This window comes from Phodopus roborovskii, unplaced genomic scaffold (assembly GCF_943737965.1).
Source record: "Phodopus roborovskii unplaced genomic scaffold, PHOROB, whole genome shotgun sequence".
Taxonomy (NCBI): domain Eukaryota; kingdom Metazoa; phylum Chordata; class Mammalia; order Rodentia; family Cricetidae; genus Phodopus; species Phodopus roborovskii.
The window spans coordinates 810869-829535 of record NW_026125575.1 but is presented as its reverse complement, the minus strand read 5'-3'; the positions used below and the strand labels follow the sequence as shown (position 1 = coordinate 829535).

Sequence of the window (18667 nt, the reverse complement as noted above, 5' to 3'; positions counted from 1 at the left end):
CACCTCGGGAAAAGGGAGTAAGGGGCGATCAGATCAAAGCACTGACTGGAAGGCGCAAGCACAACCATGCCCTACATCTCGCCCTCCCCAACTTTTCAATCTCGTTAGGCTGAAACACCAGAAAATGGAAGGTAAGTATCAAGATTTCCTTGGAAACTATACTGACAGAGTCCAGGAAGCTAAGAAACAGAAAAATCACTCCATATTTCATGTTCAAGGAGGCAGAGGAAGTTAATAACTTTAGTAGGGTTTGGGGATATCTATTTACCCGGCGTCACTCAACTTCGCAGTCAGTCTCCTATGCACGTCCACTTTATTGTGCTGTCCCTGTTCCCCACCCCCAGCTTCAGTGCGCGCGTGCACGCACACACCCCCTCTTCCCTGTCAGCCGGGCGCGCACAGGCGCGCACCCACTCTCCACCTACACTTAACACGCGCGCATGCCTCTCCCCATCCGGGATTGAACGCTCTGTAGCTCCTGGCTCGTTAGGCTAGAGGGTCTCAGTTACCTTACACACTTCCGAGCTCTGTCCCCTGACCTTCTTTGTCACTCTCTCAGTTACCCCCCATACTCTCCCGGTGGTTGCACGACCTGTGAGCTTGCTCCTACTGGGCCAGCTCCTAGAGACCCTGCCCCAGCCACCCCTCCGCTCTCTGCACTTCTCTCTCCCGGGGTGGGTCACACTCACGATCACTTTACACGCGCGCGCGCACACGCACACTTTGCGACATTCGCATCCCCCCCCTCCCGCCGGCGCCGATGACCTCACGGCGCGCGCGCGGCGCGGCCCGGCGAGGCCGCAGATTGGTTGGCCGCGCCTCCGCGGCACTTCAAAGCCGGAGAGGGAGCTACAATTGTGGCGGAATGGGCGGAACTGATCATTGTATTGCACACCTCTAAAAAAAACACTGCCTCTGATTTATCAATATAAAAAAGATCCTCTGAGAGGAGGAGGGCGCTTCTGTGTGATGGCAACTTCACTTCTAGGGGTGAGTCTCAGGATCTTCTCTCGCTGGTTTAATTAGTTTCCTTTTATTGCCGATCGGAGGGGGTTAAAGTCGCCTCGGCCAGGCCACGGGCTATCAGTCTCTCTATTGAGAGCCCCCCCTCCAATACAAGTGAGTTTAGAGAAAAGAAAGAGGGGGGAGAGGAGGCAGAGCCACTTTTTTTCCAGCACAGGAAAGGTTCTTAGGGCATTGAGAACCGCCACCTCGCAGCGCCCGGCTGCTCCCTGCCCGGGAGACCTGCGCGTAGCCCCTAATAACTCGACGATTTTGAGGGGGAACGCGAATAAGTTTCCCCCCTCCTGGGCATACTGCGGATTCTTCCCCTTCCCCTTAATTTTTTTTTCCTCAGCCCGCCTTGTATTGCAGGTACGTTGAACTCGTCTTATTTCTACCATTATAGATATACTTAGAAAGGAAGAGAGAGAGAGAGAGAGAGAGAGAGAGAGAGAGAGAGAGAGAGAGAGAGAGAGAGAGAGAGACTAAAAGAAAGGCTGGAAAAGCGAGTAAGCCTTACAGCTCGGCCTCTTTGGGCCCGGGAGAAGCAACCAAGGATGGGTTGAGGGGGACCGGAACAGGATTTTCAAAGCTCTCTCCGGATGGCACAGTAAAGATCTTAAACGCAGTCCAGCGATTTCCCCCGGTGGCACCGCAAAGGGAACTTCTCCCGCCCTAGTCTGGACTTTCTGTTCGTTAGATCGAAAGCGTCTAGGGCTTTGTGCACACAAGAGCATTTTCTTAGGTGAGAATTCTTGTTAAACTCTTCTTTAGCGTGGAATCAGACGCCCGCGGCCAAACTTGTCCCCTCCTGTAGAGTATAGGAGGCAGCCGGGCGCCGGGGCAGCTGGGGGTGTCAGGTGAGTTGGCGGCAGCAAGAGATGGGGAGCAGTGGGGCGTCTGGAGGCTACCAGGGGACTAACGCACATTTCTTCCCTCCCTCCCCCACCGGCCCTTTGCCCCCCACCCCTCCCCCACCCCTCTCCTCCGCTCCGGGTCTCAGGAAGAACCGAGGTTGGGATCCACTCCTCTGGCCATGCTTGCTGCTACCTGTAATAAGATCGGCAGCCCCAGCCCGTCTCCCTCCTCCCTGTCGGACAGCTCTCCTTCCTTCGGTAAAGGCTTCCACCCCTGGAAACGTTCTTCGTCCTCCTCCTCCAGCAGCTGCAACGTAGTGGGTTCCAGTCTTTCCAGCTTCGGCGTGTCTGGGGCCTCCCGGAACGGCGGCTCGTCCTCGGCCGCAGCAGCGGCGGCGGCGGCGGCAGCGGCGGCCGCGGCCCTGGTGTCCGACTCCTTTAGCTGCGGCGGCTCGCCGGGCTCCAGCGCCTTCTCCCTCACTTCCAGCAGCGCCGCCGCCGCGGCCGCAGCAGCGGCAGCCGCCGCCTCTAGCTCGCCCTTCGCCAACGACTACTCCGTGTTCCAAGCCCCGGGCGTCTCAGGGGGCAGCGGCGGCGGCGGAGGGGGCGGCGGCGGCGGCTCCGGGGCGCACTCGCAGGACGGTTCCCACCAGCCGGTGTTCATCTCCAAGGTGCACACGTCGGTGGACGGGCTGCAGGGCATCTACCCGCGCGTGGGCATGGCGCACCCGTACGAGTCGTGGTTCAAGCCCTCGCACCCGGGGCTGGGGGCCGCGGGCGACGTGGGCTCCGCGGGCGCCTCCAGCTGGTGGGACGTGGGCGCTGGCTGGATCGACGTGCAGAACCCCAACGGGGCGGCTGCGCTGCCTGGCTCGCTGCACCCAGCCGCTGGGGGTCTTCAGACGTCGCTGCACTCGCCACTCGGAGGCTACAACTCGGATTACTCCGGCCTGAGCCACTCGGCTTTCAGCAGTGGCGCCTCGTCTCACCTGCTCAGCCCAGCGGGCCAGCACCTCATGGACGGCTTCAAGCCGGTACTGCCTGGCTCCTACCCGGATTCGGCCCCGTCGCCGCTGGCCGGCGCGGGCAGCTCCATGCTGAGCGCTGGGCCCGCGGCGCCTCTGGGGGGGTCTCCACGCTCTTCCGCACGACGCTACTCGGGCCGAGCCACCTGCGACTGCCCCAACTGCCAAGAAGCTGAGCGTCTGGGCCCGGCGGGGGCGAGCCTGCGGCGCAAGGGGCTGCACAGCTGCCACATCCCGGGCTGCGGCAAGGTGTACGGCAAGACGTCGCACCTGAAGGCGCACCTGCGCTGGCACACGGGCGAGCGGCCGTTCGTGTGCAACTGGCTGTTCTGCGGCAAGCGCTTCACGCGCTCCGACGAGCTGCAGCGGCACCTGCGGACCCACACGGGCGAGAAGCGCTTCGCCTGCCCGGTGTGCAACAAACGCTTCATGCGCAGCGACCACCTGAGCAAGCACGTGAAGACGCACAGTGGCGGCGGCGGCTCGGCGGGTTCCAGCAGCGGCAAGAAGGGCAGCGACACCGACAGCGAGCACAGCGCGGCCGGCAGCCCGCCTTGCCACTCCCCCGAGCTGCTGCAGACCCCGGAACCGGGCCACCGCAACGGCCTGGAGTGACTGTCGTGCAACCTCCCACCTGGGTCCTGTCGGGCTTGTTGCCCAGCCCAGTGTCGGCTCACTCACTGTCTCTCGCTCTCTCCCCCATTCCCCTGCTCTCCCTCTCTCCGGCTTTCCTCTCCTAACTTTATTAAAGGGATGTGGACAGTAAGTAAGCACGCTTAGGTGGCTGGAGTCCCAGCTCCCTTTTGCACGGTGACAGCCAGGCCGGGCTTAGTAGGAACCCGCTCCTCCAGCTCCGGGTTGGCGGAACTTTAAAGAGGGCCGCAGCCTCTGGAGTTAGCACAGGATGGATGGGGTATGTTGTAGACCCCCGGTCTCTGCGGCGGGCGGCGGAGGGCGCAGTACTCAGCGGGCTTGAGCAGGAGCTGTGGGGAGGAAGAGGCGGGAGGTCAGCCCAGGCACCCCCGCCTGGACTCCCGAGCGCGCCCCTTGGGTGGCTGTTTGAGCACTACTCTGCGCAGGCCGCTGCACCCTTACCGGGTTAGCAGAATTTAGCCCTCCCCACTCAGCTCTGCCTAGCTCTTTGTGCCCAGCGGGTGAACTAATTCGAGTTCTGCGAAGCGTAGTCAACGCCGCTACCCTCTTTCACCTTTGTGATTTTTTTTTTTTAACTGAAAATCTGAGAGGAAAAAATAAACAAAGCAAACTTCCTCTTAGCTTCCCGTTTAGATAATTCTCCTTTGCCTGTGAGCACGTCTTTTTCTCCAAACTGCTAATATTGATCCCAAAGTTATTTTGATCGCATTAACTTATGGGGTGGGGGTGGGGATGACGCTAGGTGTCTTTTTCTTATGCAAAAATTCCCCCCTTTCCGGTGACACCAGATCAACCATCTTCGTGTTTGTCCTTTTCTACCTCGTTTTTTCACCATTCCTGAGATTAGTCTCCCAATCTTTTTTTTTTTTTTTTTTCTCCCCCTTTGGGAGTCCAACAGTCCACTTATCTACTAATTTCTGTAAATTATTGCAAGTCATTGAATATTTTAGGATTAAACTTTTTCTTTTGTGATTTAAACTCAAGTGAAGAAGCTTATCGTTTATTTCAAATGAGGCTGTAGTTTTAAATGCCAAAAGAGGGAAATAGGAAATAAAATTAAACTTCTTTGTAAAGTATATCTGAACCTAATGGTTTGTACAACTGGAAAATCGTTCTAGATTAGTTTCCCTTTAAACATGACTCCGCCGGTGTGAGGTGTGAGGTATATTGTCCCGGAGACGATTTTGTATAGTATTTTTCTTGTACATTACTTCCGGTAAATATTTGAAAATATATTGAAGTAAAATGATTTTTTTTCTTTTGTCAGAAGAAAATATTAAGAGTTATTGCTGAGGTTCTGATGAGCTGCAGGTTTTTTTGAACTCAATTCTGGAGGTGCAGAGCCACACACGCACTTTCCGGGCCTAGTTTTGCTCGAATATGAATTTAGATAGTATCAAGCTGTAACTAAGACACTATTTGATAAATGTTGGATGACATTTAATTTAATGGCGCATGTACTTATTTGCATTTGCTGGCAGTTCAGGCATAGTTAAAGTGAGCGTTCTTCTATACTTCATAATAACGGGGTCTGCCAAACCCATGTATTAAATAAATTGTCCAAGTGATACTCGACTAACTTTGGCCTTTGTGTATTTCCTGAAGGTGATATTGTTAATTGTTGACAAACACTCCTGACACTACATTTAAGTGTTGTTTGCAGAGTCTGCAAACTAACTATTCATTGTAATGTTGAAATAATTTGGATATTTCACATTGAAATGAAAAGCCTTTCTCTGGAACATTTTAGACTTGCATTTTAAATGCATGAAATGTAATTGATTTATTTGTAATATTTTAAATGGTATTAATAAACTCAGATAAAAGACTAGGTCAGTTAATTTGTATTTTTTTCCCCTTTTAAAACTATGGGTATTTGCATTTTTCTTCAGTTTTAATGTCTAATTTAAACAAACTATGACCCTGTTTTGTGGTAATATTTAAATATTTGCCTTTAAGATATTATGTAGATGGAAGATCTATTTGGCAAAGCTGTGTTTTCTTTGTTTACCAAGATAAAGATTATAGTGTCTAAGATGTAATTAATTATTTACCATTAGATTTAGCTCATAACATCAGGATTTATTGACCTCTTAGAACTTGCAGTAATTCACCAAACAATTCAAAGAAATTTCATGTTGCTGCTTCCTTCTCAGTCTTGTTGGCCTTTGATTGCATTTAGTATTTAAAAGGCCAAGACTTAACATGAAAGATCAATACATCTGAAATAAAAGCATCATTTGGGGATAACTTCTGTTGTTAGGAGGCAGAGGAGGTCAAGCTAACAAAAGCTTGGGTTTTTTTTTTTTTTTTTTTTTTTTTTTTGGCATTCTATGTCTTAGCTAAAGATTCTGCAGAGGTAAATATCAGTAGATTCCTGTTGAAATGAGTTATCTGATCTTTAAAAGTCTAAACAGCCACCAAAGAAAAGGAAGGTTAAACCTTAATCTATCTACGAGGCTATTGTTCAAAGGTGTCAATGATGCCAATAAAAAACATTGTCTTGTTATGTCTAAGTGCATTTAAGCAACGGGTGTTCCTTGAGCCATACTTTGAAACATAATATACTTTAAATGTTGATTGATGTTATATCAAACTATTTCACTATTAGATTAATATTATTTTGAATCAAACTGAATAAAAAGTTAGTGTGTTGAGATTCTAATAAGTTTAGCTTCTTTCTTTCTGTCTGCATGCTCCTCACATTCAGTTCAGTCTTTGGTATTCATCTTGAATTGAAAATTTTTCATTGAAATTTATGTAAATTCATAATACATAGAAACAAGTAAAAAATGCAGGGGATTATAAATCCTATATAAAGTTTGGGCAAAAGCAATCAGGTTTGTAGTTCAATATGTTGTATAACAATACAGTTCATGCCCAATCAGCAAACAGCCCTCATTCAGCTGTCTACACTCACACTTAAGCCCTTATGGTTATAGATAAACAAGTTAATTTACTATTTTGGGATACTGTGGCTCTGAGCAATGGTTACTAAGAATAAAATAGTTTCTGTCACTTTTTTCCTAGGAATAATGCAGAACACAATTTAAGTGTTTGTTTTTTGTTGAAACTTGCGGCAGCTGGGGGATGCGGAGAGGCCAGTTCTGCAGTTAATGTAGAGGCAGGTAAGAGGACATTCATAGGAATGCATACTTGATTTGAGAGGTGGATTATCTGGAAGATGATTTCTTTGGGGTGCAGAAAGTAGAGCTTATTTTCGTCTTGTACTTGTGCAGACTTTCACTTTCTTAGGCTTCCCTCAGTCTAGCTTAGCTTTAGTTTATTTTTATTTATTTATTTTTTTTTTTATCGGCATAGAACAGTATTTATAACTTAGTTTAACACAGGGTGGGTAGAGTTCCCTTTGGGGGCTGAACATCATGTCTCTTTGGGAAGGAAGGAAGATGAAACACAAAAGGGATTCTTTTCTGTGTAGTCTGACAATGGGTAGAAGCCCAGTCCCATGAAGCCAGAGTGGCTGTCACTTTGAACCAAAGGACAAGCTTCCGGGCTTGCAGATCAAGGTAGAGTCAAACTAGCTGTTGACCCAGAGGTCAGGCCTGCGTGTATCAGCCCATCCTCCCGAGACTGGGAAGGCACTGCCCCCTCCCCAAGGGTTGGGATTATCCAGCCCTCCTAGTTCCTCCCTCACCCCTCCCCCCGAGTTTGAGTCTGAACTTCCCCACCTTGTTAGTCCCCCCCCCCACCCGCTTCTTTATCACCAGTCTTTATCAATGAGCTTGTTCACTTAGGCATGTGACTGCTTTGGTGAATCTGGACTGTCCTCTAAGATATGTTATGCAGGAAACCTGGTATAAACCAATGTGATACTGGAGAATGCTCCTGGGTAAGAGTGTCCCCTAGTCTTTTTGACTTTACTTTTCAACTGGGCTCCTAAGCGGGGGGAACCTTTAGCTAAGCACTGAAGTAGGCAATGAGCAGCAACTCCTGCTTCTTTAAATAGACCGGTCCACCATTCACATTTTTGTCTCCCCGTGGACATTTTGGTCAGGTTACTAAATGGAAAATTTTTATTGAAAATAAATGTTTTGTTATAGAAGATTGCCTCACACGTCAGAGGATGGGGGCAGGCTGCTGAATTAAAGTAAAAATAACAGGGAAAGAGTATAGCTTTAAATATCCTCAGTGCCTAAGATAATAGAGATAAATTTTACTCATTTATTTTTCATATAAATGAGGTGCCGATTTTATCCCAGTATCTTTCAATAAAGCATGGTTTAGCATTTTTCTTCTTTAAAAAAAAAATGCTTGGGTAAAAGCAGGCGTTTCTATTTAGTTTCTAACACCCCCCCCCCAACCTCCCATCACTCAAATAACTACAGGTTCGGGTTCTCTATTCTCGAGATCTCTATTCCCCTTACCTCCCACCTCCACGTTTCTCTTCCAAAATAGCCTTGAAATTCTACAACTGACTAGTTAGTACTCTTCGGATTCGCGCCTCAGTTCTCCGAGGCGGCCCTCCAAAGGCTTTGCTCAGCACAATGATTGCTGTTATTTAAAAACTAAGATGCTGAACTTGCTTGCGCCCTGATTTCCTGCTTCCGGATTAGGAGAAAGCCCCTAATCCCTGGGTGTCCTGGACCTCAGCCCCTGGTTCCCGGGGAAGAGCGGGAGGCCACCCCGTGGACTCTCTCTGGGAACTGAACTTTGATTCGCTGCTTCAGGAGGGAGGGAAGGAGTCTATTTAATTTTAGTCCCTGGACGCGTGTTTAATTTAATTTAATTTTCTGTGGGCCCTTTTGGCAGCAGGGAAGCAGCCATCTACATTGGCTTTTTCTAAGGAAAGTCGAGACTTCTAGAACTCTGGGGACAGCGAGGAGGGCTTGGAGTCAGCCCTAGGCATTTTGCGTTCGTTACAAACACGTCTGTTAACGTTAGTTTTAAAGTCATCTTTTAAATCTCGTGTACTTGGGTTTTTTTTTTTTTTTTTTTTTTGAAGTTCACTTTTCAACCTGGCTGCTCAGGCTTCGCAAGTTCTGCTGAAGGCTCACTGGAAGTGAGTGAGTGATCTGTGCTTTGCTGAGGTCCCCTCCCGCCACCAGTTTCTGCGGTTCTCTGACCTTGGGAGCCGGGGAGAAGTTCCCAGCCCTTCTCTCTGCCACCCAAAGCTCGGCTTGGCCTCTTCCATGTACATGCAGCTGTCCGGAAGATCTCCAGCCACCTCGGGAAGGCTCCCGACTGGCAAGCTGCAACAGCGCTGGCTGCTCCGGAGTAGCAGTGCAGGCCTAGTGTGTCCGTGGCCGGTCTGCCTGAACTCGCTGGGCTCCCCGCGCACACAAAGGCTCGGCCGCCGGCACTTTCTGCACGGACAGCGAGCGCCACCCTGTGCCCCGAGGCCGCTCTGCAGAGCCTGCGGCCTGCAGCTCTCCACCCTGTCCTTAGGCTCTAGCAGCACCCCACTCTCCACACCAAAATCTCACTGCCACTAAATCTGGCTCAATGAGAAAATTTGCTGAGGCTTTTTGGCTTTAGGAATCAGTTTAGCCCTCCAGGAGAGAAAAGATTTGGTGGAAAGGTACAGACTCATGGTAGCTTGAGCAGAACTCAACTTTCTCTTTATTTCTTGTTTTCTTTTTCTCTGCTCTCCCCCTTCTGTTCTTTGGGCCTCTGGGTGCCATATCTTGGTGATATTTGAAAAGACTCAGGAGGAAGATAAACTGCTTTGAAAGAGCTGTCTGAAGGCATATACCTGCAGTGTGCAAGCTGTCTGAGGAGAGGAGCTGGCATTTAGCAAAGCTCTTCCCACCTTGGGCTTTCGTGGGTTCCTCTAGGCCCTCAGCCAACTGGTGTTTGTGTTAACTGGAATTCACTTTGTATCCTTGAGATTGGCCAAGGATCAAATATGGAGCTTATTGACGGCTCACATGCACCATCTGTATTGGTGTGAGGCATCCCCAGACCGAGGCTTTGCTGAAACTTCCCTAATCGTTTTCAGGGATGCATGCACACCTGTGCAAGACAGGGCTCTCAAAATTACACTTGTAGTTAAAATCCTTATTTCCACCGACTCCCCACTTACAGTGGAGAAAGGAAAGGTGTTCTTTATTTGGTATGTAGTGTGCCCAGCTCAAGGAAAGCAAAGCGTTTGCCCCGGGGGATACAAGTAATTTGGCCACCAGCAGCTCTAGAACATAATTGACAAGTCCCCCTCCTGAGCACCATCCTCCTCCCTAAAACCAGCTGGTGATGCAAGCCCCCCCCCCCCCATCCTCCCCAGTCCGGAAGCACTGGAATGCGTTCTCTCACCCTATTGTGCCTAGGTGTTGCAAGCCACTGGAGGACAGAGTTTCGTGCTTTGATCTCATGGCCCTGCCATTCTGTAGCACAGAGGGGTGAGTTTAAATTAAATTTCTTTCTCTGCTGATAAGTTCTAATGGGCCTCAGAAGGTGAATAATTATGCAGTAACATTTCATGGGTTGTTGGAGTGGGAATTCCCACTGCGCTGTCACCAGGAACAGGATGCTCAATGCTAAATGAAGCTTCGCAAGTAAGCCACAAGTGTCTTTCAAATCCCCCTGCCGATAATCCAGGACACTTCTACTTTCATCTTAGTTGCTCTGCTAAGCAGTGCTTTTTGTTTTGTTTTTTCTCTTACATTCAAGTTTTTTGGTGATTAAAAAAATATATTGGAAACAATCAACACTTAGAAGATCGTACTTTTTTGAGGGTAAAAAAAAAAAAAAAAGAAACAGTTTTGATGATTAAACCATGACAAACACATGACATTGACAAAGCTAGGCAGTCTTCTGGAAAAGGGACGCGTGTAACCAGGCTGGAGAGCCACCCGAGGTTTGCCCTCACATACTAGGTTTAGTTCTAGCTCTCTCCTGACTTTTAGTAAACTAGTGTTTGTTTGTTCTGTTTGTTCTGTTTGATTGCAGAACAAATCAAGCCTGGAGCAGCTGACTTTTTAAGAGGTGATCTGATCACTAGTATTTTGAAACCTACCTAGATCTGCTCTGCACCCACACCATTTAGAAATGGTCTCTTCACTAGAGATTGAAAGGAAAAATGCCTTTGCTGTTCCATGCTACTTAGCTGAGGAGGACTAAATCTCTGAAATTTTAATTTACATCTAATCGCCTGCCAAGCTGATTAAGAACTGCCAACAGTTTGGACACTGTATATGTAGCATGGCTATTTAATATCAAGAGGAAATCAGCCCCTGAACCTAAAACTAAAAGCACTCTAAATTTGTCATTTAAAGCACAATGAAGCCTTTCTTGCTTCTTTATATATTATTATTATTATTATTATTATTATTATTATTATTATTATTATTATTAAGGAAATTCCTTGTTCTTCATTCGCACGGGTGCTTCATTCCACACCGTTTTCCTTGTTCAGTTTCCTTTCTTTAAGTTTCTTCCCTTAAATGAATTGAACTCCCACAAGCTTCAGGGTTTCTAAATCAACACATAGAAATCAGAGCCTGCTTATCAAGTTTTCGCTCCTCTCTTGGCAACCCATTTGAAAGGGCCCAAACAAAGAGTTGATTTACATTATGCTCACTTCACCCTGAATTCTGTGTGAATGCTGGAAATTTCCAATAATTCGCCTTGGGTTATCTTTATGTCTGTGGGGAGAACCAATCCTTCCAGCTTTCAAGATTTGGGCCACTCCATTTTAAATCCTGAAACAGAAGAAAGTAGATGGTCTTCCCCTTCCCAGAGTTCAAGTAATTGTCTAGTTCAACTGAAGGTAAAGGATTTGTGCTGCCCAATTTTGCACCCAATTTAATGCCCCTAATTACGGAGGGACCCTGTCATCAGGTTTCCCATCACTCCAGGAAGCTGTACCCTTATATGTTGATCAGTGCTTTGTTTCCCTTGCATACCTATTCTTTATTTCAGCATGCACTCCCTTCCCTAAGCAGGTTCATTCCCCATTCAATTTAGCCAACAATGGCCTTTGTAAGGGAAGGAACTTTGTAGCTGGTGGAAATGTATTTAAAAGATATTTTTTTTTATTGATTTAGTGGCATTTTAACAAGATTGTTGAATTACACATACTCTAACTTTTGTTAGATATGTGAACTCTCCCTCTGGGTGGGGGGAAATAATCTTTATAGCATATGCCTCCCCTCAACTTTAAATAAGTTTTACTGGATTACAATTTACTAACCTTTATACTTTGAGGTAAAGTAAGTTGGGTGTTTCTTCCAAAGAATGGCTATTTTACTTAAAACTGTGGGAGTTAAGTTTGGGTAAGGCACACACATGCATACATTTATATTTTTTCATGTCCTCAATATTGGCATATTTTAGACAATAGTCATAGTTAAGTATTGTATTAATGACTGGAGAGCAATGAAGCCACTTAACAAATATTTTGAGAACAGATCATTGTGTTTCTGTCTGCTATATACACTTTATAGGAGGCTTGACATGCTTTCTTTAGTATATAATTATTAAATGAAATGTGTTGCCAGTGACATGTGTTTACTTGTGTGTTTTAGTATGAAACACAGATTTAGTGAAGTTTTTCTTTCTTAAAAGTCTCCTTGTTTTGTGGGGAGGTTACTTTCACAAATGTGGTAGTAGATGATTCCTGGTGGAAGGGAAATGCTGCTTATGTATGTGACTTCTTTAGTTATTTTTCGCTATGAAAGCATCAGTATTTTTAAATTCACTTAAAGGTGAGCTATTAGCTATGGGAACTTAAGTAGTATACAGAACTCCCATGGTCCTCTTCCTCCTTGCTTTAACCAAACATTTTAAGAAAATATATCTAGTTTAATTCTATGTTTTTATTTCATGTGTGGACAGACAGCTTAAAAATAACATGTCAAAATTCCTTCCTTCCTTCCTTCCTCTATTTTTCTTCGAGAATGGAATTTCTGACTGTTCTGGATCTCACTCTATATGTAGACCAGGCTGGCCTTGAACTCAGAGATCAGAGATTTGCCTGCTCCCCAGTGTTGGAATTAAAGACATGTGCCATCACCCAGCAATGGTCATTAGTAGTAGTAGTATTAATTAAATTAATCTTTTTTTTGGTTTTCAAGACAAAGTTTCTCTGTATTGCTTTGGAATCTGTCCTGGAACTCACTCACTCAGCATACCAGGCTGGCTTCGAACTCACAGAGATCCTCCTGCCTCTGCCTCCTGAGTGATGGGATTAAAGATGTGCCACCAACACCCAACTGGTCAGTATTCTTACTTCAATTTATAAAATGTACATTTTTTTTTAGTAGCATTCTATTTATAATCTATACTTTAAAATGACTTTCTTACTTCCTTTAAGATAATAATTTGAAATACAAATAATTTGATTTCATTTATTTCCTTATTCTCTGACTAAAATTTTCGGTTATGTTTGTTATTGAAGTTGAGTTTGTCAGAGTACAAAAAGATTTGAAAGTTGGGCCCCTCTCTTCTGTCTGTCTCTATCAGTACAGGTATGTCTCTCACTCTTTAAAAAAAAAACACATGCATTTTTGTCTTGTTTAAGATTATGGCAAAAAAGAAAATGTCTTTTACTTAGAATATCTTTTCCTATAACTAGACTTGTCAGATAAAATACTAGATAACCAGTTAAATTTGAATTTCAGGCTAACAGCAAATATTCAAAAAATATAAATGTATCTTCCACAAAATTTGGATCATATTTATATTAAAGTTGTTCAACAGGCTTTTAAAAAATAAAATTTTGCTTTTTTAAAACTTTTTAAATAAAAGTAAAATTATTTTACTCCTTCTTTTTAACTCCTCCCATGTCTGCCCCCACTCCCCTGCCTCAATCCTCGATTTCCTGGCCTCTTTTTCTTTAATTATTATTGTTTATATAGATATATATGTGTTAGGCAGATTTTCTACCAAACATATCCCTGGCTACGACATTTCAAATTTTGACTTTTTTTTTTTTTTTTTTTTTTTAGGATTCTAGAACAGTACATATTACTGTAGGATAAGAACACCATTAAGTCCCTAGGTAGAAATGATCACATTACTCTCCCAAGAAGGACAAAGCAGTATATACTCTAAGAAACAATGGCTGAATTAGCCTTAAGTCACCCCATCATTGAATTTCTCCTTCTCTGTCTCTCTCTCCTCTCTCCCTCCCCCCACACGTTGCTTTAATAAGAAAGAAATCATGTAAGGAGTACGGTTTTTTCCGCCCGCCGCCTGGTCTTGTCCCGCCGCTGCGCCAGCCCCAAATAACACACTGAGACTCTGTATTAGATATTATGTTGTTGGCCAGGTGCTAGTTTCTTATCGGCTAGCTCTGTCTTAATTATTAACCCATTTCTATGTATTTCCACGTGGTCTTACCGAGAGCGAAGGAATGGCGGTTCTGTTCTCTCCAGGCTCTCCCTCCTGACTCCTCCTTACTACTTCCTTTTTCCTCCTTGTCTCCTAGTCCCTCCTATCTTCCTTTCCTATTGGCCAACAGTGCTTTATTCATTAACCAGTATAAGAAACATATACAGAATGACATCTCCCATCAAAATCATTCTTCCTTTTTCTTCTCTTCCTGTCTTCCTTCTTGGTTTTGAGAAGATTGTTGTATCCCAGGCTAGCTGAGTACTCTCTCTCTCTCTCTCTCTCTCCTCTCCCTCCTTCCTGTCTCCCTCTCTTTTTTCCATCCTACCCTCACCTCTCTTTCTTTATTTCCTTTCTTCTTTTTTTTTATGGGATGTGTGTGGAGGGACAGGGCTCTGGCATTATGTAGACCAAACTGGCTTGGAACGCATAAAGATCTGCCTGCCTCTTCCTCCTGAGTGCTGGAATTAAAGGCATGCACCACCACATCTCCTTCCTTCTTTCCTTCCTTCCTTCCTTCCTCCCTCTCTCCTCCCTCACTCCCTCCCCTCCCTTCTTCCCTTTCTACCTTTTCTTATACCGAGTCCCAGGTTGTAGTCATGGCAATCCTCTTGACTCAGCATCCACATAGTGGATTACAGGAGTGTGCTACCACACCCAACTTATAATGATGGGTTTTTCTTTTTTAAATTAATTTATTTTTTACACTCCAAACCCACTCCCCCCTCCTCCCATCTGCTCCCCGGAGAGGTTAAGGTCTCCCCTAGGAAGCCTACTAATTCTGTCCCATTATTTCATTGAGGTGGGACCAAGGCATCTCTCCACCACCACACCCCTATGTCTAGGGTGGGCAAGGTATCTCTCCATATGGAATGGGCTCCACCAGTGACTTTTCACATTAGTGTTAGATCTTGGACCCACCCACTGCCAGTGGCCTCATATATAATGCTACATTTGCTTCTATTCAGAAACAAAAATTTCAGTCAACAAATACTGAGTGCCTCCTTGTGTGCAGTAGTTTATTTAAATTATTGAAAATAAGTCTGAGTATGGTGAGTCAGTCATAATTTCAGAACATAGAATTATAAAAGAAAAATGAAACTCTCGTTGTATTCTTGCTTTAGGGAAAATAAAATGTATTTGAAAAGTAAAGCACCCCTCCCCCATTATCTTGACCTTATGTCACTACAATTAACTATTTAAAAATGTCTAGGAATTACAGTTTTGTCATCTTACAATGCTCCAAAGTATAGACTTTAGTCTATGGGTATACATGTGTTTACTCAGAATTCAGTATCTATTTTTTGTTTAAAACCATTATGATAATGATTAGTTTGTCCTTATAATTATTGAGTATTATATGAATAATTATTTTATTAATTATATTACTTCATATTTTCTGTCTTTAAAAAAAAAGTCAGGAGCTCAGTAATGCTGTTCACTAGACTTTTAGAGAAGTGGCATATTTTTCCCACTCTAGATGCATGTATATTCATAACACTGAAGAGAAGAAAAGCTGAGAAAAGAATTATCTTTTTAAACTTTTGAGGCTTAGTGAGATGTCTCAGCTTATGGGTAAGAGCTCCTGTCACCAAGCCTGATGACCTGACTTTGATGCCCAGAACCCACATGGTGGGAAGAAGACCACTTCCCACAAGTGTTCTCTGACCTGACTGCGCACCCTGGCACATGTGTCCCCCTCCAATAAGTGAATAAATGTATATAAAAAAATTCTTATTGAAAAACTTTCAAAAACAAATGTAATGCTTGTTCGACTTCATTAATTGTTCAAAGTATAAAACTCTTACCTATAAGTTCTGAATATAAAGTGATAGGTTTTTAAATTCTTTTATTTAGTTCTTGAATTAACAAGTTGTTTTGAGATGCTGATGCAGGCTGTGGATCTTCCCTTAAAAAATACATTTCTCAGCCTTTAATTCCAGGATCCAGGATTCAGAGGCAGGTGGAGGCCAACCTTGTTTACAGAGTGAGTTCCAGGACAGTTAGGGCTACAGAGAGAAATGCTGTGAAAAAAAGAAAAACTACAAACAAACAAACATCAGTGTGTCTCACAGTCTTCTGGTGCCTGTCGTAGAATTCTGCCTGGGGAGTCAGCTATTATATTGGTGTGCTGCACTAAAATGGAACTCATTTCAGAAGCGTTTGTTGGAGCTGAGTCAAGGAAAACATCTTTAATCTCTGATTCAATAGTTTACCTTAACAAAAATTAATGTAGAGAAAGGAGGGTTAAATCTTATCTGACTGTTGAGTTCTGTTTTTAAATGAAGATGATAATCTTCACCAGAGAGAGAAAAATATGGAATGTTGTTCAAGTTCAGAGTAGGACTGAATTTTGGAATTTTGGGCTTCCCTTCTCTCCGGCTAGTTCTGGCTATTCTGGGTTTGCCAAATGCTTTGATTTTGTCTAGGCTAATGTCATAAGACTTCTGAGAATATGTGGGAACATACCAAATTATTTTGGGCTATCACTAGTGGACACCCCAATTTTAAAACAATGTCATTACTTGAGTCAGTATTTAGGAGAGAGAGAGAGGAGAGAGAAGAGAGAGAGAGAGAGAGAGAGAGAGAGAGAGAGAGAGAGAGAGAGAGAGAGAATTGTAGGAAATGGAATCCAGGACCTTGTACATGCAAGCCAAATACTGTACACCATCTATTTGGAAAGCCATTCACAACAATCAAAACCTCAGTAGTGTTTGGACTGAGATTTGGAACTTAGTAGAGTCGTGGGTCATCGTCATTGCCTTCTTCCAAATCTTAGCTATTGCTTTACTCAGTGTTTATGCTTTTACTGAAAAGATACCTCCCCTCCCCAATTTGTCCCTTATCATGGTGGGAGTCTTTGAGCATCTGCTTCCTCAATGCTTCTCTTGTTTTTACAAGATAATTATTGAGATCTTTCCTATTTAAACCAAGGAAGGGAATGGTGTGACTGAGCTGCAGAAAGAACAAAGAAGTTAGGATAAGACCCTGAAAGTAAAGATAGCAGAAATGATTCAGTAGTCTGAGGCAATCTGTGTAGCCATCAGATGTAATCTTCACTGAGCACTTGTGACAAAGGCCTGGAAGCATGAGGCCTTGCTGGATATCATTGTTGGAGGCACTGTATTCCTAACTCTGTTGTAGTATGGATGTATAAGAAAAGTATATCAGAGGGTGGAAGGGCTGGGAAAAAATACCACAGCTCCACACCAAGATGTTAACCAAAGATGAAAAGAAAGCATAGACCTTTGTTTGGGACATTTGTACTTTTACAGCCCAAGGAGAAGGCATACCACAAAAATACCTCTCCATCACAGACACATCCAGGGATGTTGAGTTACCTGGTGAGATTCCAAAATGACTCTAGCTTGTGTCAAGTTGACATAAAACTCTCCACATTATAAGGTTTGAATAATAAGCCAAAGCATGCAGGATCAACATCTACTGAGCTAGACAGATGAGTGAGAACTTTAGGGTTATGAACATACTTTTAATGGCCCCAGCTGAGTCTATGCTATTAATCTTATGTTCCTACTAAGTGCCAGAAACATTTTTAAAATTATTTCTGCATTTCTTAGTGTCACATGCATGGATTTATCAGAATTATCAATCAGACTTTTACTTTTTTCTCTGTTCCTTTGAAGATTTGTCCTTTCCTATGCTTGAGAATCACACTGACCTTACAGAGTTTCCATGCTTTCTGCTCCATGAATTTTGTCTGTCCCGGAAAGCCAGACTTTTCTATTGGACTAATTAACTCTTCATTGGTCTCTGTCTTCTTAGTGCACACAGCTCTAAGAAACTGAATAGTGCTGGGCAAGGTGGCTCATCTCTCAGCTGAGTACATTTAGGATTTCTCATCTGCATATACAGTTAAAGCTGCTTGGCATTGGGTAATCTCTCAGAAGGTTCATCCCTGGAGAAGGCTGAGTTAGTTCTTCATGGAGGGGTGGGCCCTGTGAGCTTACTCCATCTGCATTGGCATGCCAACTGGTGGTGTCATTATATGGGTTTTGTTTAGGTGACTATAGTTTTGAGATTTCATATTCATATAGAAGACACTATTTCACAGCTGATGTCTGGTCTTGTGGCTCTCACAGTCTTCCTTTCTGTCCCGCCTCCCCCGAGCCTTAAGTGTAGGGTTTGCACTGTACAGGCACCAGCCTCGATTAGCAACCTCAATATCTGTTTTTCTCTGCATTTTGACCAGTGGTAGAGTTCTGTAATAATCAGATTAGGACTAGAAAGAACACATATTTCATCACCAAATCTCCAGAAAACCCCAAACAAGAGAAGAATGCAAACTCTGAGTCCCAGAGCCTTAGTTTCATAAATTTCTTTCACTCTTCAGTTTGCTTTTTCCCTTTATTTTTTGGTTGTTTTTGAAGACAGGGTTTCTTTGTATAACCTTGGTTCTCCTGGAACTCACTCAGTAGTCCAGGCTGGTCTTGAACTCACAGAGATCTGCTTGCCTCTGCCTCCTGAGTGCTGGGATTAAAGGTGTATGCCACTCCCCCTCCCCACATTATTTTTGGGATAGGCTCTTTCATTGAAGCTGGACCTCAGTGATTCAGATGGTCAGCCCAGGTTCTTATGCTTGCACCATAAGTACTTTTACAGACTGAGACATCTCCTTGCTATATACTTCTTAGAATGTTTCTTAAAATGACACCAAAACACCTTGTCCTCAGTTATCCTAATCAGTTATGAGTTTATAATAGTTCACAAAGATGTCATGCAAACTATCCATGGAGAAAAGCAATCAACAGTCCTAACCAGTTATAATGTCTATGGACAATAACAATGACCAGTCCCACAAGATCCACCCAATGGTGCAAC

General features: G+C 44.4%; 1 protein-coding gene across 1 annotated transcript; it reads left to right on the top strand.

The window, feature by feature from the left end:
* Positions 1-841: 841 nt before the first annotated feature.
* Positions 842-3531, top strand: Sp8 (Sp8 transcription factor). The gene is made up of 2 exons (XM_051177821.1): positions 842-990; positions 2006-3531. The coding sequence occupies exons 1-2, from the start codon at positions 970-972 to the stop codon at positions 3497-3499; spliced, it is 1515 nt and encodes a 504-aa protein (XP_051033778.1). The 5' UTR covers positions 842-969; the 3' UTR covers positions 3500-3531.
* Positions 3532-18667: the final 15136 nt, after the last annotated feature.